This window comes from Phyllobates terribilis, unplaced genomic scaffold (assembly GCF_046119375.1).
Source record: "Phyllobates terribilis strain yellow unplaced genomic scaffold, ASM4611937v1 Scaffold_1__5_contigs__length_1240528914, whole genome shotgun sequence".
NCBI classification, from domain to species: Eukaryota; Metazoa; Chordata; class Amphibia; order Anura; family Dendrobatidae; genus Phyllobates; species Phyllobates terribilis.
This window is the reverse complement of record NW_027362761.1, coordinates 1,143,767,683-1,143,795,266: the sequence shown is the minus strand read 5'-3', so window position 1 is coordinate 1,143,795,266 and position 27,584 is coordinate 1,143,767,683. Positions and strand designations below refer to the sequence as shown.

Below are 27,584 nucleotides of genomic sequence, written 5' to 3'. Positions count from 1 at the left end.
TACACTTCTTGATTATGTTGCACAAACGAACATCAAGATCTCTTGAAATTTTTGATAGTATTCAACAATTTTGGTTCTCAAGTCCTCAGACAGTTCTCTTCTCCTCTTTTTGTTCTCCATGCTTAGTGTGGCACACACAGAGACACAATGCAATGCACACAATTTGTATGAGCATCACATGCTTGAAACAAATTTGTTTACCCACATTTTTGGAAAGGTGCCAACAATTTTGTCCAGCCCATTTTTGGGGTTTTGTATGAAGTTATGTCCAATTTGCCTTTTTTTCTCTGTTTTTTTGTGTTGTTCAAATACACAAAAAGGAAATAAACATGTGTAATTGCAATAATCTTCTGGGAGAAATATGTCATTTCTGCAACAATTTCAAGGGTGCAAACACTTTCGGCCATGAATGTATGCTATTTACAAATAATCAGAGTTGGGGAATTGCCACCTTGGAGCCTCTCTGCTCTCTACTTTTGTACCTAGACAAAGAATTCCTGTACTTTGATTGTATAAAATAGCACAGATCATGGCTGAACGAACGCAGCTTCTAAAGAAGCAAGCACAAGCCATATGAAACAGCGAAAAAAGAAAAAGGAAAAAAAACATCAGTTCACCACCACACCAGAAGCCATACTTGTGAATTCATAGATGGTGGATCCCTTCAAGGCCAGTATCCTCAAGTAGACAATAAAAAACATGAAAAAAGGTTGTGCTCCGGCAGTAGGAATAGCTAAGAAATTAAAAGTTTTCTTTAAGTTTCATTAAAAAATACATGGAGTAAAACAGGAGTTTGAGGACATAATGAAACCCTATGCATTTCGGACAGTGATGTCCTTACTCATAGGTATGAATAAACCTACACATTTTGGACCATGATTCCTTACTCATTGGCAATGTCATGAATAAACATTACGGGTTTCGGACAGTGATGATGTCCTTACTCATAGGTATGAGTAAAGCTTACGCGTTTCGGATAGTAATGTCCTTACTCATAGGTATGAATAAACCTTACGCATTTCAGATAGTGATATCCTTACTCATAGGTACGAGTAAACCTTACGTATTCCTGACAGCTAAGTCCTTACTCATAGGTATGAATAAACCTACGCGTTTCGGATAGTGATGTCCTTACTCATAGGCATGAATAAACCTTATGGGTTTCTGACAGTAATGTCCTTACTTACTGGTAGGAGTAAACCTTACGGGTTTCGGATAGTGATATCCTTATTCATAGGTATGAATAAACCTACGCGTTTCGGATAGTGATATCCTTACTCATAGGTATGAATGAACCTAAGCGTTTCGGACCATGATTATTTACGCATAGGCATGAATAAACCTTACGGGTTTTGGACAGTAGAGTCCTTACTTACAGGTATGAGTAAACCTTACGGGTTTCGGATAGTGATATCCTTACTCATAGGTATGAATAAACCTACGAGTTTCGGATAGTTATATCCTTACTCATAGGTATGAATGAACCTACACGTTTCGGACCGTGATTATTTACGAATAGGCATGAATAAACCTTAAGGGTTTCGGACAGTAATGTCCTTACTTACAGTTAGGAGTAAACCTTATGGGTTTTGGATAGTGATATCCTTACTCATAGGTATGAATAAACCTACGAGTTTCGGACCGTGATTATTTACGAATAGGCATGAATAAACCTTATGGGTTTCTGACAGTAATGTCCTTACTTACTGGTATGAGTAAACCTTACGGGTTTCGGATAGTGATATCCTTACTCATAGGTATGAATAAACCTACGCGTTTCGGATAGTGATATCCTTACTCATAGGTATGAATGAACATACGCGTTTCGGACCGTGATTATTTACGCATAGGCATGAATAAACCTTAGGGGTTTCGGACAGTAGTGTCCTTACTTACAGGTATGAGTAAACCTTACGGGTTTCGGATAGTGATATCCTTACTCATAGGTATGAATAAACCTACGAGTTTCGGATAGTTATATCCTTACTCAAAGGTATGAATAAACCTACACGTTTCGGACCGTGATTATTTACGAATAGGCATGAATAAACCTTATGGGTTTCGGACAGTAATATCCTTACTTACAGTTAGGAGTAAACCTTATGGGTTTTGGATAGTGATGTCCTTACTCATAGGTATTAATAAACATTACGCGTTTTGGACAGTGATATCATACTCATAGGTATGGGTAAACCTTATGCATTTTGGACAGTGATGTCCTTACTAATAGGTATGAGTAAACTGTACGCGTTTTGGACAGTGATGTCCTTACTCATAGGTAAGAGTAAGGACATCACTGCCCGAAATGCGTAAAGTTAAATTATGTCCTAGAAGTCCCGTTTTACTCCATGTATTTTTTAATGAAACTTGAATAAAAATTGGAATTTTTTAACTATTCCTGGTGCCAGATCAAAACCTTTGTTCCTTTTTCATATGATACAGCGCTGCACCATAGTGTTTTGGAGTGAAGGAAGCAAAATAAAGTAAGAAAATTACAAACGTCTAGAAATTTGTAAACTCTGATCAATAGTTAATTAAAAAAAAAAAAGTTTAGTTACTATTTAAGCAAACCAGTGAAGTAAAAAAAATGACTTTGCTACAAAGATGCTGCTTTTCAATTTTTTTCTTTTCATACTGAAATTGTCTGTCATAGAACACATTGCAGGAATCTCCTTCTCTTTTGACAACCACTAACCATCTGAAATTTCTGCTATTATCTCCCCATCACAAAAGGGTCAAAACTGCAGCAACTAGTAAAAGATATTTCACTCCTGGACTGTTTAGAACATAACAATTCGGTTCTACCCTCTTTTAAAGAAGCACTCCTCCTCCTGCCATCAAAACTGTTATCCTCTTAATATATTGCAGTCATCATATTATATAGCTCTGTGTACTTACAATTGCTCATTTTGCCTTTCTACCCAGATAATTCTTCTCTTTTCCATTAGGTCTATGACATCATGTGATTAAAAACTGACTAGCTGGATCCTTCTAAGCTCTATGTAGCAACAGGAGGTAAATTTTCCCTGTTTGACTCATCAATCACTGCAAAAGTCAATGGCAGTGGGGAGGGGGAGAAGCGGGGTCAGAAGTTGAAGACGAGATTTATTTCTACAGGGACAAAAAATTTCCTGTTTCTACATAGAGCAGAGAAAAGAGAAGAATTAGCAGGGTATAAAGGCAAACTGAGCACTTTTAAGTACACAGTGCTATATAATATGATGATTGCAATATATCAAGAAGATAAAAACTTTGATGGGAGGAGGAGTGCTTCTTTAAAAGAGGGTAGAACTGAATGGTTATGTTCTAAACAGTCCAGAAGTAAAATATTCTTTACTACTTGCTACAATTTGGCACTGATCCTTTTTGATGGGGGAGATAATAGCAGCAATGTCAAATCTCTGCTATTATACCCTATGCAATGTGATATGTTATGTTGTACTTGCCAGCAATGTGATATTGCTATTTAGTATTTTCCTGGGTCATAGCATGATGTGGGGTCAGCATCGTAAGCATACTCACACCCCATGTACATGTTGTAGAGGACATAAAAGGACATTCCTATTTCACGCTATCATAAGTCAGACACAGACAGTGCAGACAGACAAAAGGAGGAGACTGTGCAGCTCAGCAGAAAATTGCATGTGCCATAGTTAGCTAGCAAGTAGGAGTGAGTAACACTCTTTATTCAAGGTGTGCCAGGGCTTCAGATAGGGTCACAGAGGAGCAAGAAAACAGCACCTGTTCAAAAAGTGGTTCATCAGCAGCTGCCATGTGGAGCATTATAATACATAGACCTTCTTCATGAAATGATAAACGAGTTTCAGTTCAATCAATGAATGGTGGGCAGGAAGCTCTTCATTACTGTACAAAAAGAGTTTCTGCAGCAGCTGAGGTATGCATCCTCTATAACTTATTAGGAATATCACAAATAATCTCAAGTTTCTTGCTTTTATACAGTAATGGAAATGCTAAGTCACTTCTAATGTGTTTAAAATTACCGAAGCAGAGATACATATATGTATTGAGCAAAGTAGTGTGACCCGGATTATAGTAGAGTAGATGCAATGACAACCAGATTGCCCAGTTTGCTTGTGACCAAACTTTCCCAAAACCAGATATAATAGAATAAAATGTATTTCCCCAAAAATGTCACATGGAGGATGACTCACAAATTGTATCAACATGACAGCTATGTGACCAGTCTTACCAGCACCACTCTGTGTTGCTTGGCCGCCATTAGGGCCAGACTGGCCACTTCGCCATTCTGGTAAATGCCTGATGGGCTGGTCGGGCTGTGGGCCTCATTGTTTGGTAAGCTGATACTGTTAACAGTTATTATGCAGCACAGAGCCACCAGCTCTGTCACTTACTCCACCAGGTTTCCGTCTGTGGTCTGCCCGAGACACTGGTTGCACTGTGACACTGGATAGGGGATGGGACGGAGGCTGCGGAGGACGAGGGAGTCTGGATTAGGTGAGTATAAGGATTTTTATTTTTAGGGGCTGTAGGGGACCATCATACTATATAGGTGGCTGTGGGTTGGACGATACATAATGTTATATTGCAATATTATAATTATTGCGGTATTATTATTATTCAATCTCATATAGCTATATTAATGGTATTATTAGAAACATTGGTTTTGCAGTAATTCTTTATTTCCTCCAGGCAGGGCTGAATTTCAGTCCCAGTCCATACCTGGCTGCATTATACACATACAGTGGTGGCCAAAAGTATTGGCACCCCTGCAAGTCTGTCAGATAATACTCAGTTTCTTCCTGAAAATGATTGCAATCACAAATTCTTTGGTATTATTATCTTCATTTAATTTGTCTTCAATGAAAAAACACAAAAGAGAATGAAGCAAAAATCAAATCATTGATCATTTCACACAAAACTCCAAAAATGGGCCAGACAAAAGTATTGGCACCCTCAGCCTAATACTTGGTTGCACAACCTTTAGCCAAAATAACTGCGAACAACCGCTTCCGGTAACCATCAATGAGTTTCTTACAATGCTCTGCTGGAATTGTAGACCATTCTTCTTTGGCAAACTGCTCCAGGTCCCTGATATTTGAAGGGTGCCTTCTCCAAACTGCCATTTTGAGATCTCTCCACAGGTGTTCTATGGGATTCAGGTCTGGACTCATTGCTGGCCACCTTAGAAGTCTCCAGTGCTTTCTCTCAAACCATTTTATAGTGCTTTTGGAAGTGTGTTTTGGGTCATTGTCCTGCTGGAAGACCCATTGAAGACAAATTAAATGAAGATAATAATACCAAAGAATTTGTGATTGCCATCATTTTCAGGAAGAAACTGAGCATTATGTGACAGAATTGCAGGGGTGCCAATACTTTTGGCCACCACTGTACATTAGACATCCTCCTTACCTTTACATGTGAAGCATTTGATGTGGAAATATTTACTCTGTACCCGAAGGACTTCTCCTTTACATGCATTACCGCAGTTGTTGCAAAGGATGGCATTTCCAGCTGGCTTTTCCAGGTGGCTCTGTAGAGCCTGCTGCTGAGATACTAGAGAGAAGAAAAGAACATTGAACTTTAGGATTTTAGATATTTTCACAGAGTATTTTCAAACCAATTAGGAATACACCATTAATACATATAGTATATATCAAGTATTTCAAGTGATGGATAGCCAGTCATAAGTCATGACCTACTTGACCAACTTAACGAAGATGTCTTGTTGCTATACAACGGTGATATATTTGCTATTTTGTGCTATCCAATGTGATATGTTATACGTACGGTATGTACCACCAGAATTGTGATTTTCCTAGGAAGTATTATACCATTTTAGTACTGTCATGGTACAGTTTATTTTGATATCTTATATATACCTAGACAAGATGACATTGAGTAGCTGTTCTGAGGTCCGAGGAGGCACTCATTGGGTCAACAGTTAGTTGCTGCTGAGATGGCTAGGCGAGAGGGTGGTGCGGGGACACCATCATGAGGGCACTCTTGCCCCATATAAGTATTGCAGAGAACATAAAATAGTCCTGTTTCCCACCAGCAAAGATCAGGCACAAATAGATTTGGCAATCAGGCAAAAGAAGGAGATGCTGTTCAGCCCAGTGGTGAATCGCATGAACCATAGCTAGGTAGTAAGTGGGGCTGAGTAGCCCTCTCTATACAAGGTATGCCAGGACTCTAGAAAGGGCCACAGTGAGGTGAATGGAGTTCATTGGTTATCACATCACCACGCGGCACTGAGATGCGCAATCACACACTGCGATTTATTTCTCAGTGCGATCTGAGCTGAGAAAAAAAAATCGCAGATGAACCGAGACTCATAGATTAATGTTGGTCAGAATGCAATCCGATTTTTTTATCAGATGGCACTCGTCCGTTTTTCATGCAGATGAGTATGAGCCCTTGCTGTCCAATCAGGAAACACTATTGACCATGGGAATGGTAACTAGCTTTGAATCTAATCGGACAGTCCCAGGAGGAATAACTGAGTGATGCAAAAATTATAAGAAAAGTGTTTCTTTATTATTAAGTGCACACTTTAGGAATATTAGATGTGTGATCCAATCAAGCAGTCAGTTTTACAAAAAAGAAATCTGGATGTCAGCGATCAGTTTAGCAGCGCTGATGTATGGCAAGTCTAACGAGCTAGGAAATCCATGATGAATAAAACATATCAGAAGTCCGCCACAGACAACCTCTAGGAAGCAGATTAAAAAAAATTCATTAATTCTCCCGTCAGGGCACAGAAATCATTTTGCCAGTGATGTAAAATAACTCGTTCAGTTTCAGTACAATAGCGGCCTGTGGCGTCTCAGCGTGATGGAGGCGAGTGATTCATAAATGAAAATGAAGTGGATTCAATTATTTAATGTGCAGTGCGACTATTATACACTCGCATAGCTGAGATCATCGGCCTGGAATGTGACATGAGTCTAGGTGAAATCAATGATGATATTCGTGTTCTCTCTGACCCTGGGCCTCTTTACCTTCCTGGAGCTGCATATTTGGGTTGATATGTTTAATGTACGTTTAGCGTGCACACCGGGAGAGCTCAAGATAAAGACGCTAAACATGTTCATAGGCTTCTATTACCTTGAGTGTCGGGCCAGTACATATACACTGCTCAAAAAAATAAAGGGAACACTTAAACAACACAATGTAACTCCAAGTTAATAACACTTCTGTGAAATCTACCTGTCCAGTTATGAAGCAACACAGATTGTGAATCAATTTCTCCTGCTGTTGTGCAAATGGAACAGACAACTGGTAGAAATGATAGGCAATTAGCAAGATACCCCCTATAAAGGAGCGGTTCTTCAGCTGGTGACCACAGACCATTTCTCTGTTCTCATCCTTTTTGGCTGTTGTTTTGGTCACTTTTTCATTTTGCCATTGCTCTCACCCCTAGAGGTACAGTAGCATGAGGCGGTGTCTACAGTACAACACATAGAAGTTGCTCAGGTAGTGCAGTTCATCAAGGATGGCACATTAGTGCGAGCTGTGGCAAGAAGGGTAGCTGTGTCTGTCAGCACAGTGCCCAGAGCAAGGAGCAGATACCAGGTGATGTGGAGGGAGCCATAAGAGGGGAACAACCCAGCAGCAGGACCGTTACCTCCTTCTTTGTGCAAGGAAGAACAGGAGGAGCACTGCCAGAGCCCTGCAAAATGACCTCCAGCAGGCACAAATGTGCATGTGTCTGCACAAGTGGTTAGAAACTGACTCCATGAGGGTGGTATGAGGCTCGACGTCCACAGATGGGGGTTGTGCTCACAGCCCAGCACCGTGCAGGACGCTTGGCATTTGCCACAGAACACCAGGATTGGCAAGGTCGCCACTGGCACACTGTGCTCTTCACAGATGAAAGCAGGTTCACAAGGAGCACATGTGACAGACGTGACAGAGTCTGGAGACGCCGTGGAGAGCGATCTGCTGCCTGCAACATCCTTCAGCATGACCGGTTGGGCAGTGGGTCAGTAATGGTGTGGGGTGGCATTTCTTTGGAGGGCCGCACAGCCCTCCATGTGCTCGCCAGAGGTAGCCTGACTGCCATTAGGTACAGAGATGAGATCCTCAGACCCCTTGTGAGACCATATGCTGGTGCGGTTGGCCCTGGGTTCCTCCTAATGCAGGGTAATGCCAGACCTCATGTGGCTGGAGTGTGTCAGCAGTTCCTGCAAGATGAAGGCATTAAAGCTATGGACTGGCCCGCCCGTTCCCCAGACCTGAATCCGACTGAGCACATCCGGGACATCATGTCTCGCTCCATCCACCAACGTCATGTTGCCCCACAGACTGTCCAGGAGTTGGTGGATGCTTTAGTCCAGGTTTGGGAGGAGATCCCACAGGAGACCCTCCGCAAACTCATCAGGAGCATGCCCAGGCATTGTAGGGAGGTCATACAGGCACGTGGAGGCCACTCACAATACTGAGCCTCATTTTGACTTGTTTTAAGGACATTACATCAAAGTTGGATCAGCCTGTAGTGTGTGTTTCCACTTTAATTTTGGGGGTGACTCTAAATCCAGGCCTCCATTGGTTAATAAATTTGATTTCCATTGATGATTTTTGTGTGATTTTGTTGTCAGCACATTCAACTTTGTACAGAACAAAGTATTCAATGAGAATATTTCATTCATTCAGATCTAGGATGTGTTATTTGAGTGTTCCCTTTATTTTTTTGAGCAGTGCATTGTTATACTGCAAAAAAAGATCTAGAATAGTGTAGTTGACTATCCCAGTTGAAATCAAAGTATACTTATGGGGGATGCCATCTGTCATAGACCCCATTAAATGGATGTTATTAAAAGCTCCAGTGATATCACTCCCTATATATCGACTATTATCTCTGGAGTTTTACTTCTCAGGAAAGAAGTCAATTAAAAAACTCCTGCTGCAGCCTGGCTGTCAGGACCATGGTTCTGCCCTATATTCATGCACTGGTGCTCAAGGAGGTCAGCTACTTGTAAGATCTTCCAGAGACTTGAAAAGTAAGGGCTTGTTCTAAGAAAAAATAAGCAGTATGTGCATAAGATTTCAGAAAACTCATTCACTTACACGCTGTGTTTTTGCCGCGTTTTTTCCCCTTGCGATTTTCAAAGGGAAAATATGCTGAGCTTTACAGTACCAGCAGAGTGAATGAGTTTTCTGAAATCTTATGCACATGCTGCTTATTTTTTTGGGTGGATTTGAACCATGAAAGAGTTGTTTTTTAATCTGCAGCACGTCAATTCTTTCATATTTTTTTATCGTTTTTCTCCCATTCAAAAGAGGAAAGTAAAAATGCACATTTTTCCTGCCAACAGTGTTTTTTGGTGCAGGAAAATCTTCTGCAAATACTCAATGTGTACTGTGACGCAGTGAGGGGTATATTGCCATTCACACTGGTAAACAGCAGGGAAGGAGGTCAAGACCTGGCCTGGACCTTCTCTGCTAGTCTGGATTTTTGAGGCAACGCCCGGATTGCACAGCTGCAGGTCTGAGGACAGCATAAATAGACAGCCAGAAGTCCTCAATGTGTTGGTCGGTGGGAAAGTGCTGAGGATAGGGTTTTGTGGCAACATCAGACCTGTATGGGCTGGCACGTCCGGGTCCTAACCTAGCTCCCAACCATCCCGGCTTCTGCGGGACTGTCCCTCTTTGAGGGCTCAGTCCCGCGTCCCGCTCAGCTGTTCTCCCGGCTGTGGAGGGTGGTGGGGCGGGTTGCGGCGGTGGAGCAGCGGGCACAGGTAGTAGCAGGCTGCTGCAGCTACCAGGTGTGCCCGCTGCTAAAGAGAATGCATATTCACTCCTCTCCACACCCATGAGAGTGGAGAGAAGTGAATATTCATTCTCTGTAATAGCGCACACTGTGAATCGCAGCCGCTGGCTTCCTGCTGCGGCTCCGTGATTCTGTGTGCCCGCTATTAGAGAGAATGAATATTCACTCTTCTCCACTCCCATGGGCGTGGAGAAGAGTGAATATTCATTGTCTTTAGCAACGGGCACAGAGGAGCGCTGAGCCAATGCTCCTGCTGACAGTGCGCGCTACTAAGGAAAATGACTATTCACTCCTCTTCACGCCCATAGTCCCGGCGTGGAGAGGAGTGAATATCCCCGCAGCTCACCTCGGCATCTGAGGGCGCATGGCAGTGATGTCATGCGCTACTCAGATGCTGAGATCAGCTGCTGGCAGACAGGACGCAGCGCTGGAGCAGAGGGAAGGAAGGAAGGTGAGGACACACGTGGTCAAAATTGTTGGTGCCCCTCGTTTAATGAAAGAAAAACCCACAATTTAAAAAATTCTGTGGAAGCAGGGCTGAAAAGCAATGTCTGACTTTCATTTGCTCATTTTCATAGATTTTTAGTTTATTATTACTTTTGTCAGATTCAAGTTATTTCTGTGACCATTGTGGGTTTTTCTTTCATTAAACGAGGGGTACCAACAATTTTGACCACGTGTGCATAAGTGTTTATTTTTTTCATGTGTGCAGTGAAGGGGGGCTATGTATACCAGGATAGGGGGCCATGCATATCAGGATTGGGGATGAGGGCACCATCCATACCATGATTGGTGATGAGGGGGCCATGCATACCAGGATTGGCTCTGAGGGGGCCATATATACCAGGATTCGGTCTGAGGGGCCATATATACCAGGATTCGGTCTGAGGGGGCCATGCATACCAGGATTGGGTCTGAGGGGCAATGCATACCAGGATTGGGCCGGAGGGGGCCATGCATACCAGGATTGGTTCTGAGGGGGCCATGCATACCAGGATTGGGTCTGAGGGGGCCATGCATACCAGGATTGGGTCTGAGGGGGGTCAAGCATACCAGGATTGGGACTGAGGGGGCCATGCATACCAGGATTGGGACTGAGGGGGCCATGCATACCAGGATTGGGTATGTGGGGCCATGCATACCAGGATTGGGTTTTGGGGGCCATGCATACCAGGATTGGGTCTGAGGGGGAATCCATACCAGGATTGGAGATGAGGCGGCCATGCATACCAGAATTGGGTCTGTGGGGCCATGCATACCAGGATTGGGTCTGTGGGGGCTATGCATACCAGGATTGGGTCTGTGGGGGCCATGCATACCAGGATTGGGTCTGAGGGGGCCATGCATACCAGGATTGGGTCTGAGGGGGCTATGCATACCAGGATTGGGTCTGTGGGGGCCATGCATTCCAGGATTTGGTCTGAGGGGGAATCCATACCAGGATTGGGTCTGAGGGGGTCATGCATATCAGAATTGGGCATGAGGGGGCCATGAATACCAGGATTGGGGATGAGGGGCCATGCATACCAGGATTGGGGATGAGGGGGCCATGCATACCAGGATTGTGGATGAAGGGGCTATGCATACCAGGATTGGGGTTGAGGGGGTCATGCATACCAGGAATGGGGATGAGGGGGCCATGCATACCAGGATTGGGGATGAGGGGGCCATGCATACCAGGATTAGGGATGAGGGGGCCATGCATACCAAGTTGGGGATGAGGGGGCCATGGTTACCAGGAATGGGGATGAGGGCCGTCTGCTGAATGCCCCTCATTACCAGCGTCCCTCTGACAACTCCTCCTGCCAGGGGAGAAAGAAATGGTAAATGGGTGTGGATTGGGGTGTGGACAAGGGCGTGGCCAAAATTTGCCATGGCACGTTGCATGATCTGTCCCTCTTTCTCTTCTTCAAAGGTTGGGAGGTATGCCTATGTTGTGGAAACAAACTGGACTTTTGCTTTGTCTGATGTAAGACTGTGTATTTTTATTCTGCTGCCCATGTGAATAAAACACTGAGCTTCAACCTCTTTACTGCGTCCCTGCCATTGCCTACCAGAGCGAACCCCGACGGAACACATACCCTAGCTACAGTAGTTTTAATTCTTTTCCCCATAAGTACACATTAAAAGGAAAACTTTGTAATATATCTTATCAAAGAAATCTGTTTATTTCTCCTCCTGGATTGATCTTTCATTCTCAAAATTCACAGGTAAAATGTGTCTTCAGTGAATACAGACTTTCCAATTACTGACACAGTGCTTATGGTGACAGTTGGTGCTTATAAAGTTATATGGAGAACTGTAACTGTCGTTTCAGTAGAACTTGCAGTGGAATCTCTGTGTCTGTTTCTAACTCCTCCTCCCTTCACCATAGAATTTTAAAAGCACCAACTGCCATCTCTCTCAGTCATGGGGAAATCGGTCTGCATTGATTTTACTGATTTTACTCATGAATTGAGAATGACTTATCAGTCCAGGAGGAGAAAGAAGCAGATTTCTCTGATAGGATATATTACAAAGTTGCTAGTTTTGATGTGTACAGAAATGTGCACAGCTCCATCGACTATCATTGGTACAAGTGCAATCTGATGTTTTGTCGGGAGAGTTTTAATGCCAAAATAATGGCAAAAATCATCGCAAAATAACATCCTACATGATTTTTCTAGTTTCATACTGGGTAGTGTCCAAAGGTACCAGTGACAAATCTGCAGGAAACTCCCCAAGTATTAGATGCAGATTTTGATGCTGGTTTCATTGTGTATTTGATCTCTTCTACATTATTAGGGCTAAAATAGACAGTGCTTATCTAAAACAGAAAAATGACATGCAGCAGAGTGAGAATCTGTACCGCATGTCAAGAACCCCCCAGAAAAGTTCATAGTATGAGGCTGATGTTTGTTAAATCTTATCCCCTTCACTTTTCAAGAGGAATTAACTCCAGTAAATGATGTGTTTAGTTTTTTTGGTTTATTTGATGTTTTTTTTGTCCTGAGTGGTATTGAAAAGGTTTTTGAAGTTTCTTTTTTTTTCAGCACTTTTTTGTATCTTTTTGACTTGATGGGGTCAAGTTCGGAGTGTATTTTACATGTATTCTGCCATATAAAAAAGTAACACGACACTTCTTTCTTTTTGAGACCAGATTTTCAAAACATTGCAGTAAAAAAAATAATGCTAAATCCCTCATTTTATGAACAACAAAGTGTATTTTCCAATTAATCAATAGGAAGAAAATTCAAAGTTTATTTAAAGCGTTTTTTGTAGCGGATCCGCTTCTAAATCCTTCTCAAAAAATTTTGACTGCCGATTTCTCTTTCTCTTTCCCAGGAACTGGAGTTCATTTAATTCAACCTAATGGACTGAAGAAACTTGTAAAGTGACAACCACATTCTAGAGCCAGAAATGTGCTCTGAGCAGTTGTCAATTCCCTTCCTCCACTACTTACTACTTGATATAATGAGCACAAGAGTACGGAGAGAAAAAACGAGCTGGCAGCAAGTTGGGGAGGGCAGAGATGGTAGCAAGTTGGGGAGGGCAGAGATGGTAGCAAGTTGGGGAGGGCAGAGATGGTAGCAAGTTGGGGAGGGCAGAGATGGTAGCAAGTTGGGGAGGGCAGAGATGGTAGCAAGTTGGGGAGGGCAGAGATGGTAGCAAGTTGGGGAGGGAAGATGGTAGCAAGTTGGGGAGGGCAGAGATGGTAGCAAGTTGGGGAGGGAAGATGATAGCAAGTTGGGGAGGGCAGAGATGGTAGCAAGTTGGGAAGGGCAGAGATGATAGAAAGTTGGGGAGGGCAGAGATAGTAGCAAGTTGAGGAGGGCAGAGATGGTAGCAAGTTGGGGAGGGCAGAGATGATAGAAAGTTGGGGAGGGCAGAGATAGTAGCAAGTTGGGAAGGGCAGAGATGGTAGCAAGTTGGGGAGGGCAGAGATGGTAGCAAGTTGAGGAGGGCAGAGATGGTAGCAAGTTGGGGAGGGCGGAGATGGTAGCAAGTTGAGAAGGGCAGAGATGGTAACAAGTTGGGGAGGGCAGAGATAGTAACAAGTTGGGGAGGGAAGATGGTAGCAAGTTGGGGAGGGCAGAGATGGTAGCAAGTTGGGGAGGGAAGATGGTAGCAAGTTGGGGAGGGCAGAGATGGTAGCAAGTTGGGGAGGGAAGATGATAGCAAGTTGGGGAGGGCAGAGATGGTAGCAAGTTGGGAAGGGCAGAGATGATAGAAAGTTGGGGAGGGCAGAGATAGTAGCAAGTTGAGGAGGGCAAAGATGGTAGCAAGTTGGGGAGGGCAGAGATGATAGAAAGTTGGGGAGGGCAGAGATAGTAGCAAGTTGGGAAGGGCAGAGATGGTAGCAAGTTGGGGAGGGCAGAGATGGTAGCAAGTTGGGGAGGGCAGAGATGGTAGCAAGTTGGGGAGGGTAGAGAAGGCGAGTCCATACTTTTTTCATATGGACTATAAGCACATGGCAAGATCATTGTGGTGATACTCTGCAGTGTACACGACATCTCTAATTTGCTTCTACCAAAAATTATAATAGTCACCAGATGTTACACTATGGTAAATGGAATTCACACAGTGTAAATGTGGGTAGAAACATTTGGGCAACCTTGACATGCCCGCTATATTGTGTTTTTCTGGTCATTCTGGATACATTTTTTTTTCCAGTGATTTCAATGGTTGCAAAGCAGCACCAGTGACAATCACATGGTTTATATTGCTGCAGATCAATTTGTCTATTCGAAAATAAAACTATGGTAAAACCTTGACACAAACTGCACATACAGTATTTACAAATGCACAGTGCCTTGAAAAGTATTAAATATATTTATTGGGATATTACGTCATATACCAACAAAAAATAGCAAGTATTTGTTCAGTGTAAAGGAAATAATACACGGTTTTCTAAATATTATAAAAACATAAATCTGAAAATTGTGACGTGCATTTGTATTCAGCCCCCTGTAGTCTGATGCCCATAAATAAAATACTGAGTGACCAATTGCCCCCAAAAGTCACATGATTAGTAAATTGAGTCCACCTGTGTGTAATTTATTCTCAGTATAACTACAGATGTTCTTTGAAGGTCTCATAGGTTTGTTTAAGAACATAAGAAAAAAATAGCCCAAGTTCTGAACATCTCAAGGAGCAATGTTCAATCCATCATTCAAAAATGGAAGGAGTATGGAACAACTCAAAACCTACCAAAACATGGCCGTCCACCTAATCTGACATCCCAAGCAATGAGAGCTCTGGAGGAGCTGCACAGATGCACAGCTTAGGTGGGAGAATCTGTCCAAAGGACAACTATTAGGCCACGGCCCCTCTTTCAGTATTTGGTCAGTATTTTTTCTCAGGAGTGGGAGCCAAAACCAGGAGCGACTGATAAATGCAGAATTGGTGACTTGTTTCTATTATACCTTTTCTCTGATTGTTCCTCACCTGGTTTTGGCTCCTACTCCTGAGAAAAAATACTGACCAAATACTGACCAAATACTGATAGTGAGGCCATGGCCTTAGTCGTATACTCCACAAATCTGGCCTTTATGGAAAAGTGTCACGAAGAAAGCCATTTTTGAAAGCAAGCCATAAGAAGTCCGGTTTGCAGTTTTCCTGTTTTCAAAAAGCCAAGCAGGGGACACAGCTAGCATGTGGAAGACGGTGCTCTGGTCTAATGTGACCAAAGTAGAACTTTTGGGGAAAAATGCATAATGCTATGTGTGACGGAAAATGAACACTGCAAATCACCTTGAAAACACCACCCCCACCGTCAAACATGGTGGTGGTGGCATCATTCTGTGGGGATGCTTTTCTTCAGCAGGTACAGAGAGCTGGCCAGAGTTGATGGGAAGATGAATCGAGCTACATACAGGGCAATCCTGGTGACTGGAATGCTGCAAAATACTTGAAACTGGGACGTAGATTCACCTTCCAGCAGGACAACGACCCTAAACATCCTGCCAGAGCTACAATGGATGGTTTAGATCAAATTACATTCATGTGTATGAATGGCCCAGTCACAGTACAGACCTAAATGCTATTGAGAGTCTGTGGTAAGACTAGAAATTTGCTGTTCACAGACGCCTCCATCTAACCTCACTGAGAGCGAGTTTGCAGAGAAGAATGGGCAAAAATTTCAGCCTCTAGATATGCAAAGCTGGTAGAGACAGACCCCAAAAGACTTGCATAAGTAACTGCAGTGAAAGGTGGTCGGACAAAGTATTGACTCAGGGGGGCTGAATACAAATGCACATCACAATTTTCTGATTTATATTTTTTAAAATAATTAGAAAACCGTGTATCATTTCCTTTACACTTCACAAATACCTGCTATTTAGTGTTTGTATATCACCTAAAATCCAAATAAAATACATTTAACCTTGTGGGCGTAAAGTGAAAAAATGTGGAAAAGTTCAAAGCACTGTAGCTATATAGGGGCCCTGATGCCTGATTGGGTCACCAAGTCTTATCTTTTCCATAAGAAAGTGTTAATATTATAAATAGTACATACTACTGCAGGTTGTTTTATAGTTTTCTCAACTTTCTTTTCACTAACTGTACGGAAAAATTTTTGAAAACAATGTTCACACTGGCCACTAGGTGTAATTTTACACTCACACTTCTTGATCTTTTCAGCAGCCAGGTTGACAAAAACAGCAATGTGGACTTTAACAGATATTGTTTCTGCTTATGCTCGATTCTGGGTAAAGTTATTTGTTCAGGGAGGGGGAGGAGGTGAGCTGTAACATGACACCTTTTGTGAATGGTGGATCTTGTCATCCAGTCGGCACCTTTAGGATAGCGGTGCGCGTGTGGAGGGATGATGTGCTACTTGCATACAGTTATAGAAAGACCTGCACTCATGTATGTTGAAATAGTTTATTCCATTAGAATATCATAAGAATGATGCGTTTTAACTTTGCCACAGCCTTTTTCAAAACCTTGATGTCTGAATAAGGCTCTGGCAGGGCCGAAACGCGTCATTCTTATGAGATTCTGATGATCTTACGGAATAAATCTTAAAAACTATTTCAACATATGTGAGTGCCGGTCTTTCTATGACTAAGTGTAATTCTGTCTGTGGCGATAATGAAACTAATGAAACGTCTTCTGTACAGGACAGGAAGGGTCTACCATGAGGTTTAATGGCCCTCGTGAAATCTTAGATTTTTTTTTTCGATTATAAATAGTGATATGGAAAATTAAAAAAAAGGAATAAAAAATTAAAAATACAATTAAAGCGAGTCATTTTCTGACAACATATTCCATTTAATTACAATAAGCTAATATACGGATATTTCCCTTTAAAATACAATTCTCGTCAAGCATTGTTCTAGAACTAGCAGTTTTGATGACATATCTCAGCCTAGAGACCATTTTTGCTCTTGTCTTAAGCTAGTTCTCTGTATTACTTTACTCCTCAGTAAAATGAGTGGTTGTGGCACTGCATAGGTGTGTCGTGACAATTACAGCTTTCCTCCCTCCGTGACTCACTCTGCGTGAGTTGTTTTTCACAGTGATAGTTAAGCGATCCACACTTTCTCACCCACGCACATACACATCGCTCATCACCACTGCCTTCCTCCTTGAAGAAAACTAAAATCTTTTCCTGGAGAGTGGGACTTCTCTGCAAATTATGGTTCATTACATGTAAAAAACCTAACCTCGTATATTGGATAAGTGCCAGATGTGCAACTCGTGACTCAGCCCTAATGGCCCTCACTTGCCATTTATAGCACTGGTATCTTATTATGTGTCACAGAGGTTTTGCCCCTACCTGGCACAAGGACTGAGGTGAGACTGATCCACAGCCACTAAAGCTACACCTCACATCAGTACATCTGACATGATATATCATAGGATTTAAGGGGTAATGGTTCTCCTTGTGGAGAGCAGCAAGTCAGTGTAAGGAGACTTATAGGCCATGCAATGCTCCTCTGGGAATATAAATTGTCTCTTCAGAGAGGAAGAGGACTAGAACTCTAGTGCCACCCATTGGATGTAGTAACCATAAAAGTCAATAAAGACCCTTTAATGAGTTTTGTCCCATGACTTAGGATAAGAAGCCAATCCAGACACTCCATCTGCAAACACCTGTTTCAGGGTGTTTGTCTATCATCAGTGCAATGCAAGTGGTCTGATTAGGCTGGGTGAGAGGCCTTTAAAAGTGGGTCTAATACTCAAAACATTTCACCTTTGGAAAGCGCCAAGCTGATATAAGGTGACTTATAGGCCATGCAATGCTCTTCTGGAAAATTAAATATGCAAATAGCCTCTCCAGAGATGAAGAGGAAAGGAACTCTAGGAACTCTTGTGCCACCTATATGATATAATTATGTGAGGCAGACAACCTTAACTGGTTGTTCCAGAGCCACTTACTAGCTGCTCAATCCCATTTTCCAGCCCTTTTATTTTCAGCTCTGTACTTGACGCAGAACAGCATTTACTGCGCCTGCACGTTACCAGACCTGTGAGTGAAGGGGGCTGGCTACGTGCTTATTTTGCATTTACTGCGCCTGCATGTTACCAGAGCTGTGAGTGAAGGGCGCTGGCTACGTGCTTATTTTGCATTTACTGCGCCTGCACGTTACCAGACCTGTGAGTGAAGAGGGCTGGCTACGTGCTTATTTTGCATTTACTGCGCCTGCATGTTACCAGAGCTGTGAGTGAAGGGGGCTGGCTACGTGCTTAGTTTGCATTTACTGCGCCTGCACGTTATCAGAGCTGTGAGTGAAGGGGGCTGGCTACGTGCTTATTTTGCATTTACTGCGCCTGCACGTTATCAGAGCTGTGAGTGAAGGGGGCTGGCTACGTGCTTATTTTGCATTTACTGCGCCTGCACGTTATCAGAGCTGTGAGTGAAGGGGGCTGGCTACGTGCTTATTTTAGTAGCTAAACCAGCCCCCTTTCTCTATCATAGCCAATACTGATGTTAATCGTGGCATCTGGCCTAGGAAAACGAGCTTTCAAGTTTCATAAAATATGGCTGCTTTAATACAGGAACATTGCCACACCTTTCCTGAGTTGGGTCCGAAATGTCATTTCAGCAACAGTAAAGGAGGCTGACTTGCAAGATCATATACAACCAGTAGACAGGAGTGGCACTGTTTTTCTTTTGTTCCTGAGCCTCTCCATTCCTGAGTTATGGCCCTCTCTTTCCTGAATAAAAGTCTAGTCTTTTTATCCAAATGGGCGTGGTGCTTTAGAAGAATCTATGACCACACCCACTCAGGTAAAATGACTACATTTATACATAAGGAAGAGACGGCCATATCTCAGGAATGGAGAGCCTCAGGAACAAAAGTAAAACAACCCCTGACTCAGGAGACCATAGGCATTTGTACCAGGGAAAACATTACATATCTGTGGTAAGTCATAGGTCTTCCATAAAGGGGTTATTCCACTGTTGGGATCCTTACCGATTCTGAGAACAAAGTCTCAAATTAATTTATTTATGGACCAGTACCTTGCATGTGTGACCAAGACTCTAATCACTTTTATGGATCTAAGGTAGCTGTAGTATACAAACGTGACCACCACTTCTAAAGGTGGTCAATGGAGAGTTAGTCATATATACACTACCGTTCAAAAGTTTGGGGTCATTTAGAAATTGTATTATTTTTGAAAGAAAAGCACATTTTTTTTCAATGAAGCTAACATTAAATTAATCAAAAATACACTCTATACATTGTTAATGTGGTAAATGACTATTCTAGCTGCAAACACCTTGTTTTTATTGCAATATCTACATAGGTGTATAGAGGCCCATTTCCAACAACCACCACTCCACTGATTTAATGGTACATTGTGTTTGCTAACTGTGTAAGAAGGCTAATGGATGTTTAGAAAACCATAGAAAACTGTGGCACAAGTATGTTAGCCCAACTGAAAACGGTTTGGCTGATTTGAGAAGCTATAAAATTGACCTTCCTTTGAGCTAGTTGAGAATCTGGAGCATTACATTTGTTTGTTCTATGAAACACTCAAAATGGCCAGAAAAAGAAAACTTTCATATGAAACTCGACAGTCTATTCTTGTTCTTAGAAATGAAGGCTATTCCATGTGAGAAATTGCCAAGAAACTGGAGATTTCCTACAACGGTGTGTACTACTCCCTTCAGAGGAGAGCACAAACAGGCTCTAACCAGAGTAGAAAGAGAAGTGGGAGGCCCCGCTGCACAACTGAGCAACAAGACAAGTACATTAGAGTCTCTAGTTTGAGAAATTGACGCCTCACAGCTCCTCCACTAGCAGCTTCATTAAATAGTACACGCAAAACGCCAGTGTCAACGTCTACAGTGAAGAGGCGACTTCGGGATGCTGGCCTTCAGGGCAAAGTGGCAAAGAAAAAGCCATATCTGAGACTGGCTAATAAAAGGAAGAGATTAATATGGGCAAAAGAACACAGACATTGGACAGAGGAAGATTGGAAAAAAGTTTTATGGACAGACGAATCAAAGTTTGAGGTGTTTGGATCACAGAGAAGAACATTTGTGAGATGCAGAACAACTGAAAAGATGCTGGAAGAGTGCCTGACGCCATCTGTCAAGCATGGTGGAGGTAATGTGATAGTCTGGGGTTGCTTTGGTGCTAGTAAAGTGGGAGATTTGTACCAAGTAAATGGGATTTTGAATAAGGAAGGCTATCACTCCATTTGGCAACGCCATGCCAGACCCTGTGGACAGCGCTTGATTGGAGCCAATTTCATCCTACAACAGGACAATGACCCAAAGCACACCTCCAAATTATACATGAACTATTTAGGGAAGAAGCAGGCAGCTGGTATTCTATCTGTAATGGAGTGGCCAGCGCAGTCACCAGATCTCAACCCCATTAAGCTGTTGTGGGAGCAGCTTGACCGTATGGTACACACAAAGTGCCCATCAAACCATCCAACTTGTGGGAGGGGCTTCAGGATGTGACTCGCCCCCTGGGCCGTGGGGCACCCGGAACCGGGCTTCTGTACGATGCTGGGGGTAGTAGTGGCAACCCGATCCCATGGCTCAGGGTGGTCAGACCAAATGGTATGGTAGTCTATTTATAGATTTGAATGTCCGACTATGCCATCCGTGGATTGCGGTCAGGGATAACCGCCGCAGCAAGGCAGACCGCTGAGGCTGGTGTTAGAGTGCAGCACAGGGGTAGGATAACTCCCCACGGGAAGAGTGTAGCCTCAGGGCAATGTAGGTGGATGCTGGGGGTGATGGTGCAGGCGCAGCAATAAATAACACAGAGTCCAATAATGCAGTCCAGGGTTTTTACTCACAGATGTTATCCATGTCACTGCCCAAGCCGTGCTGCGTCCACCAGGTGAGGGGCTCGGTCAACCCCCAGGCAATTCAGGAGTATGGTACAGGACCCCCTTCTGTCCTTTCTCTGGCCTCTCGTGCCCCACCAGTGACCAAACTTCTGTCCAGCTGCCGCGGATCTATGCGGGCAAACGTGGGCCCCGTTTCCCGCTATCCTATATGGTGCCTTCCTAGCAGGTTTGGCGGGGGGTCGCACCAATAGATGATCACGACCTCCGTTTTTTGGCTGAGGGATGATTTACCTCCACCAACTTGGGAATCCGGTACCCCCTATTCTGCCTGACCCTTCACCCGATATCTCGTGGGTTCTTAGGGTCCCTTCTGCCTTCTTGTTTCTGGAGCCTTTCTACTTCTCTGTATCTTCTCCTTCTTTCCTGTTCCTTCTTCTCTTCTCCTCTCTGGCCCCAGCCTCTTCTCTAGGCCTGCCTCGTGGAGCTGAGCTCAGGCTGAGCCACAGCTCCCTGTCAGCCCTCTCTGGCTGAACTACTCCTCTGAACTGACCACCAACTAAAGATGGCTCCCACCTTTTATCTGCCTCTCTGTGTCTGAGCTCAGGTGATCTGCACCCAATGAGCTCCTTCCTATGCTCCAGAAACCGTCCCCTCTGCTCCTACATCACTGGGTTCTCTCCCCCCTCCCCACTCCAGCCAGGGACATGGTCAGTTGTGCCTGCATATATATAAATGGGAGCACCGTTGAGCTGTCCCCCGGAAATGGGGTGAGTGTGTGTATGCAGCTAACTGAGCCCTGGTCCATACCCCATCCTTACCTGGGAGTGGAATATCACACCTCTGGTTGAGGTGCAATACCCCTGTAGCAACCGAACCCTCGGGGCGCTACAGATGCATAGGGTGAAATTTCTCAAGATTACCTCAGCAAATCAACAGCTAGAATCCCAAAGGTCTGCAATGCTGTAATTGCTGCAAAGGGAGCATTCTTTGACGAAAGCAAAGTTTGAAGGAGAAAATTATTCTTTCTAATAAAAATCATTTCTAACCTTGTCAATGTCTGGACTATATTTTCTATTCATTTTGCAACTCATTTGATAAATAAAAGTATGAGTTTTCATGGAAAACACAAAATTGTCTGGGTGACCCGAAACTTTTGAACAGTAGTGTATATGTACTACCAGTCTATTTACACGGGAGAAATGAAATCTCTGTACTCATTTCAGACACCTCCCAACTATTCCACTGTCCTGTTCCGGCGGAAGTTCACCAATCATTCAGCGTATGGTTATTATGGTAAACTGGCTTGCTCGACTGACATCAGGCTAGACCTCTTACGGCCCACTTGGGTGGCTTTGCACCATTTAGTTTTGAACATATGCTGCTTCAGCTTCCATTACTGGAGTTACTCATTCACCAACCCTGCTGTGTTATTTCTGGGCTCTTCCAGAACGAATTCTAACTGTCCCTCTTGACAAACACACCTCTGCTGTTTTTGTATGTTGTCCATACACTTGGCTTTGCAACCCCAAAGCGCCTGACTCCTGGCTCAGATCTGCTGTTCCTGGGTGTTGTCCACACATCCAGGTCTGCTTTTCCAAGGTGCCTGATTGACAAGTCAAAGTCAACTCTGTTGTTCCTGGATGCTGTCCACACATTCGGCTCTACAATGCCAAGGCGCTTGACTGACTAGGCTACCATACATTATCACAAAGTAGAAGAGTCCAGTTCAAAGAACTGTGCATACTTTATTCACATAAGGTGGAACACTTTATGTGAATAAAGTATTCACAGTTCGTTGAGCTGGACTTTTCTACTTTGTGGTTTTCCTACGCCTTGACGCAGCGTCTTTGAGCTCCGAACACCTTCAGGATGCCATCCACAGTGAGCTGGATTTAATTCCTACCATACATTATCCCATCCCACCTAATCAGAAGGCATTTACACAACAATAAGCTATGAGCCTGACGCCCAGCTACAAGTGTCCCACTGACCTCTCGCCACCGTTCTCAAATCCCACCAAGGACATACTGATAGGGAATTTAGAGTGTGTGCCCCAATGGTAATGGTAATGTCTGTAAAGTGCTGTGGAAATTAATTGTGCTATATACAGTACAGACCAAAAGTTTGGACACACCTTCTCATTTAAAGATTTTTCTGTATTTTCATGACTATGAAAATTGTACATTCACACTGAGGGCATCAAAACTATGAAATAACACATGTGGAATTATATACTTAACAAAAAAGTGTGAAACAACCGAAAATATGTCTTATATTCTAGGTTTTTCAAAGTAGCCACCTTTTGCTTTGATGACTGCTTTGCACACTCTTGGCATTCTCTTGATGAGCTTCAAGAGGTAGTCACCGGAAATGGTTTTCACTTCACAGGTGAAACCTGTCAGGTTTAATATGTGGGATTTCTTACCTTATAAATGGGGTTGGGACCATCAGTTGTGTTGTGCAGAAGTCTGGTGGATACACAGCTGATAGTCCTACTGAATAGACTATTAGAATTTGTATTGTGGCAAGAAAAAAGCAGCTAAGTAAAGAAAAACGAGTGGCCATTATTACTTTAAGGCTGTGTGCCCACGTAGCGTTTTTCAAGCGTATATGCTGCGGAATTTCCGCAGCGTAAACGCTTGAAAAACGCATGTATATCCGCACCCCATGGTCCCCAATGGCATTCCGCAATGTCAATGCCCATGCTGCGGATTTTTCCGCAGCGTATATGCTGCGGTCAAAAATCCGCAGCATGTTCATTAATTTTGCGGAAGCGCAGCGGAATCAATGTGCGGATGGTACCCAAGTCTGGATGAGAGGAGACTCTCATCCAGACCTGGGTACCAAAGAACCTGTAAAAAAAAGAATAAAATAAAGTTTATACTTATCTTCTGATGTTTTCCCTCCGTCGCGCTGTTGTCTGAAGGACCTGCCACGTCATTGAGTCATGTGACCCACCACATGACTCAATGACGTCACCGCAGGTCCTGCACACAACAGCGTGAGCCGCTCAAGCCTCCGGACGGGGCAGAGAATGCATCAGAAGGTGAGTATAAAGTTTATTTTTTTATTTTTTACCATTCTGAACAAGTTGTCAAGCACTTTTCCAAGTGATGCTTGGAGAAGTGCTTGATAACCCGCATGCGGAAATGCATGCAAAGACGCCTCACAAACGCTTCTACCTGGCGGGAAAACCGCATTTAATATCCGCATGAGATTTTCCCGCCAGGGAGAAGCGTAAAAAATATGCTTCAGGTCCGCAACGTGGGCACATAGCCTAAGAAATGAAGGTCAGTCAGTCCGAAAAATTGGGCAAACTTTGAAAGTGTCCCCAAGTGCAGTTGCAAAAACCATCAAGCGCTACAAAGAAACTGGCTCACATGAGGACCGCCCCAGGAAAGGAAGACCAAGAGTCACCTCTGCTTCTGAGGATAAGTTTATCCGAGTCACCAGCCTCAGAAATCACAGGTTAACAGCAGCTCAGATTAGAGACCAGGTCAATGCCACACAGAGTTCTAGCAGCAGACACATCTCTTCAACAACTGTTAAGAGGAAACCACTGCTAAGGACAGGCAACAAGCAGAAGAGACAAGTTTGGGCTAAAGAACACAAGGAATGGACATTAAACCAGTGGAAATCTGTGCTTTGGTCTGATGAGTCCAAATTTGAGATCTTTGGTTCCAACCACCGTGTCTTTGTGCGACGCAGAAAAGGTGAACGGATGGACTCTACATGCCTGGTTCCCACCGTGAAGCATGGAGGAGGAGGTGTGCTGGTGTGGGGGTGCTTTGCTGGTGACACTGTTGGGTATTTATTCAAAATTGAAGGCATACTGAACCAGCATGGCTACCACAGCATCTTGCAGCGGCATGCTATTCCATCCGGTTTGCGTTTAGTTGGACCATCATTTATTTTTCAACAGGACAATGACCCCAAACACAACTCCAGGCTGTGTAAGGGCTATTTGACCAAGAAGGAGAGTGATGGGGTGCTACGCCAGATGACCTGGCCTCCACAGTCACCAGACCTGAACCCAATCGAGATGGTTTGGGGTGAGCTGGACCGCAGAGTGAAGGCAAAAGGGCCAACAAGTGCTAAGCATCTCTGGGAACTCCTTCAAGATTGTTGGAAGACCATTTCCGGTGACTACCTCTTGAAGAGAATGCCAAGAGTGTGCAAAGCAGTCATCAAAGCAAAAGGTGGCTACTTTGAAGAACCTAGAATATAAGACATATTTTCAGTTGTTTCACACTTTTTTGTTAAGTATATAATTCCACATGTGTTAATTCATAGTTTTGATGCCTTCAGTGTGAATGTACAATTTTCATAGTCATGAAAATACAGAAAAATCTTTAAATGAGAAGGTGTGTCCAAAATTTTGGTCTGTACTGTAGGTTAATAAAACAAATACACACGTGGTCAAAATTGTTGGTACCCCTCGTTTAATGAAAGAAAAACCCACAATGGTCACAGAAATAACTTGAATCTTACAAAAGTAATAATAAATTAAAAATCTATGAAAATGAACAAATGAAAGTCAGACATTGCTTTTCTGCTTCCACAGAATTAAAAAAAATGAAACACATGAAATAGGCCTGGACAGAAATGATGGTTCTTCTTAACTTAATATTTTGTTGAACAACCTTTTGAGGCAATCACTGCAATCAAACGATTCCTGTAACTGTAATGAGACCTCTGCACCTCTCAACAGGTATTTTGGCTCCAGACTGCTCCAAACTGCTCCAGTTGTCTCGTGTTTGAAGGTTGCCTTTCCCAGACGGCATGTTTCAGCTCTTTCCAAAGATGCTCAATAGGATTTAGGTCAGGGCTCATAGAAGGCCACTTCAGAATAGTCCAATGTTTTCCTCTTAGCCATTCTTGGGTGTTTTTAGCTGTGTGTTTTGGGTCATTATCCTGTTGCAAGATCCATGACCTGCGACTGAGATCAAGCTTTCTGACACTGGGCAGCACATTTCTCTCTAGAATCCCTTGATAGTCTTAAGATTTCACTGTACCCTGCACAGATTCAAGACACCCTGTGCTATATGCAGCAAAGCAGCCCCAGAACATAACAGAGCCTCCTCCATGTTTCACAGTAGGGACAGTGTTCTTTTCTTGATATGCTTAATTTTTCCATCTGTGAACATAGAGCTGATCTGCCTTGCCAAAACTTTCATTTTTGTCCACCTGTCCATAGGACATTCTCCCAGAAGCATTGTGGCTTGTCAACATGTAGTTTGGCAAATTCCAGTCTGACTTTTTTAGGATTTTTTTTCAACAATGGTGTTCTCGTTGATCGTCTCCCATGAAGTCCACTTTGGATCAAACAACAACGGATGGTGCGATTTGACACTGATGTTCCTTGAGCTTGAAGTTCACCTTTAATCTCTTTAGAAGTTATCCTGGGCTCTTTTGTTACCATTCATATTATCCTCTTTGATTTGTCATCAATTTTCCTCCTGCGACCACGTCCAGGGAGGTAGGCTACAGTCCCATGGATCTTAAATTTCTGAATAATATGTGCAACTGTAGTCACAGGAACATCAATGTGTGTACATCTTGATTATTTGTGTGCCCAAATGCATTCGGAGCTTGAGCACAAAATTAATAACCTTATTGATAGTAGACGTGCGGGGATTTCTGCATGTTGCACTATACTCAAAACTGAATATATCAATGTGTTTTGAAAATGTTCTTTCCATATCTTCATCATTTTGATATAATTAACAAGTGTATCCATCCTTTAATTTCCAGAATTCCATGACTTTTCCTTTATGGCACTGCAATTTCAATGTTGAGGAGTGTATATAGTAAAGTCTACACATTCATTTTAATATCTTCCTCTAATATATTACAGCATTTTATTACCTAGCGTGCTGTTGTACAAAAAACACAATTTTTTATGGAAACACTTAAAAGGACTAACATCCCTTAGCAAATTCTTCAGAGAGCTGGCTAAAATATAGGCTTTGTTTCCAAAATAGACCAGTATCTCACAGAGAAAAATGTCCAATTTCTCTATGGATTCTTTATCTTTGGAATCCAAAGAATTCTCAACAAAACATTTTCATAAGGAACATATCTAGATAGCAATGTATAGAGCAATAGAATGTATCACTACAGTTGCTAAGTCCATGAGTGGAAAAATTTCAAAGATTTGCAGTATTACTCCAAATGAAATAGATACGCCTTAGAACCTAATACATAAATAGTCTACATACCACTACCCCTACTACACCTATGAATGCAGCAGCCAGGCTGATCTTTCTGTTCAGCTGCTACACCGATGCCTCCACCCTGTACCAGTCATTGCACTGGTTGACCATCTGCTACAGAATACAAGCTTATCACTCTTACCCATAAGGCTCTTCACAGTGCTGAACTGCCCTAGATCTCCTCCAGCATCTCTACCACCCTACCCATGCTACAGTGCTGAACCTCATGACATCTCCTCCCACATCACCACCCTACTTACCCTCTCCACAGTACTGCAACACCCTTTTTTATTTCTGTCTACCACCCTACCTGTGCTCTACGTTCTTCTAATGATGTAAGACTAACATTGCCTATATTCTGAACCTCCCAC

At 43.1% G+C, this 27,584-nt stretch overlaps 1 protein-coding gene across 1 annotated transcript in view; it reads right to left on the bottom strand.

Moving 5' to 3' along the window:
• Nucleotides 1-27,584, bottom strand: part of ABLIM2 (actin binding LIM protein family member 2) — a 197,085-nt gene that overhangs the window by 119,141 nt on the left and 50,360 nt on the right. Inside the window, exon 2 of the mRNA XM_073647851.1 lies at nucleotides 5,392-5,535. Within this exon, the coding sequence (XP_073503952.1) occupies nucleotides 5,392-5,535 (144 nt within the window). The remainder of the gene's footprint in view (nucleotides 1-5,391; nucleotides 5,536-27,584) is intronic.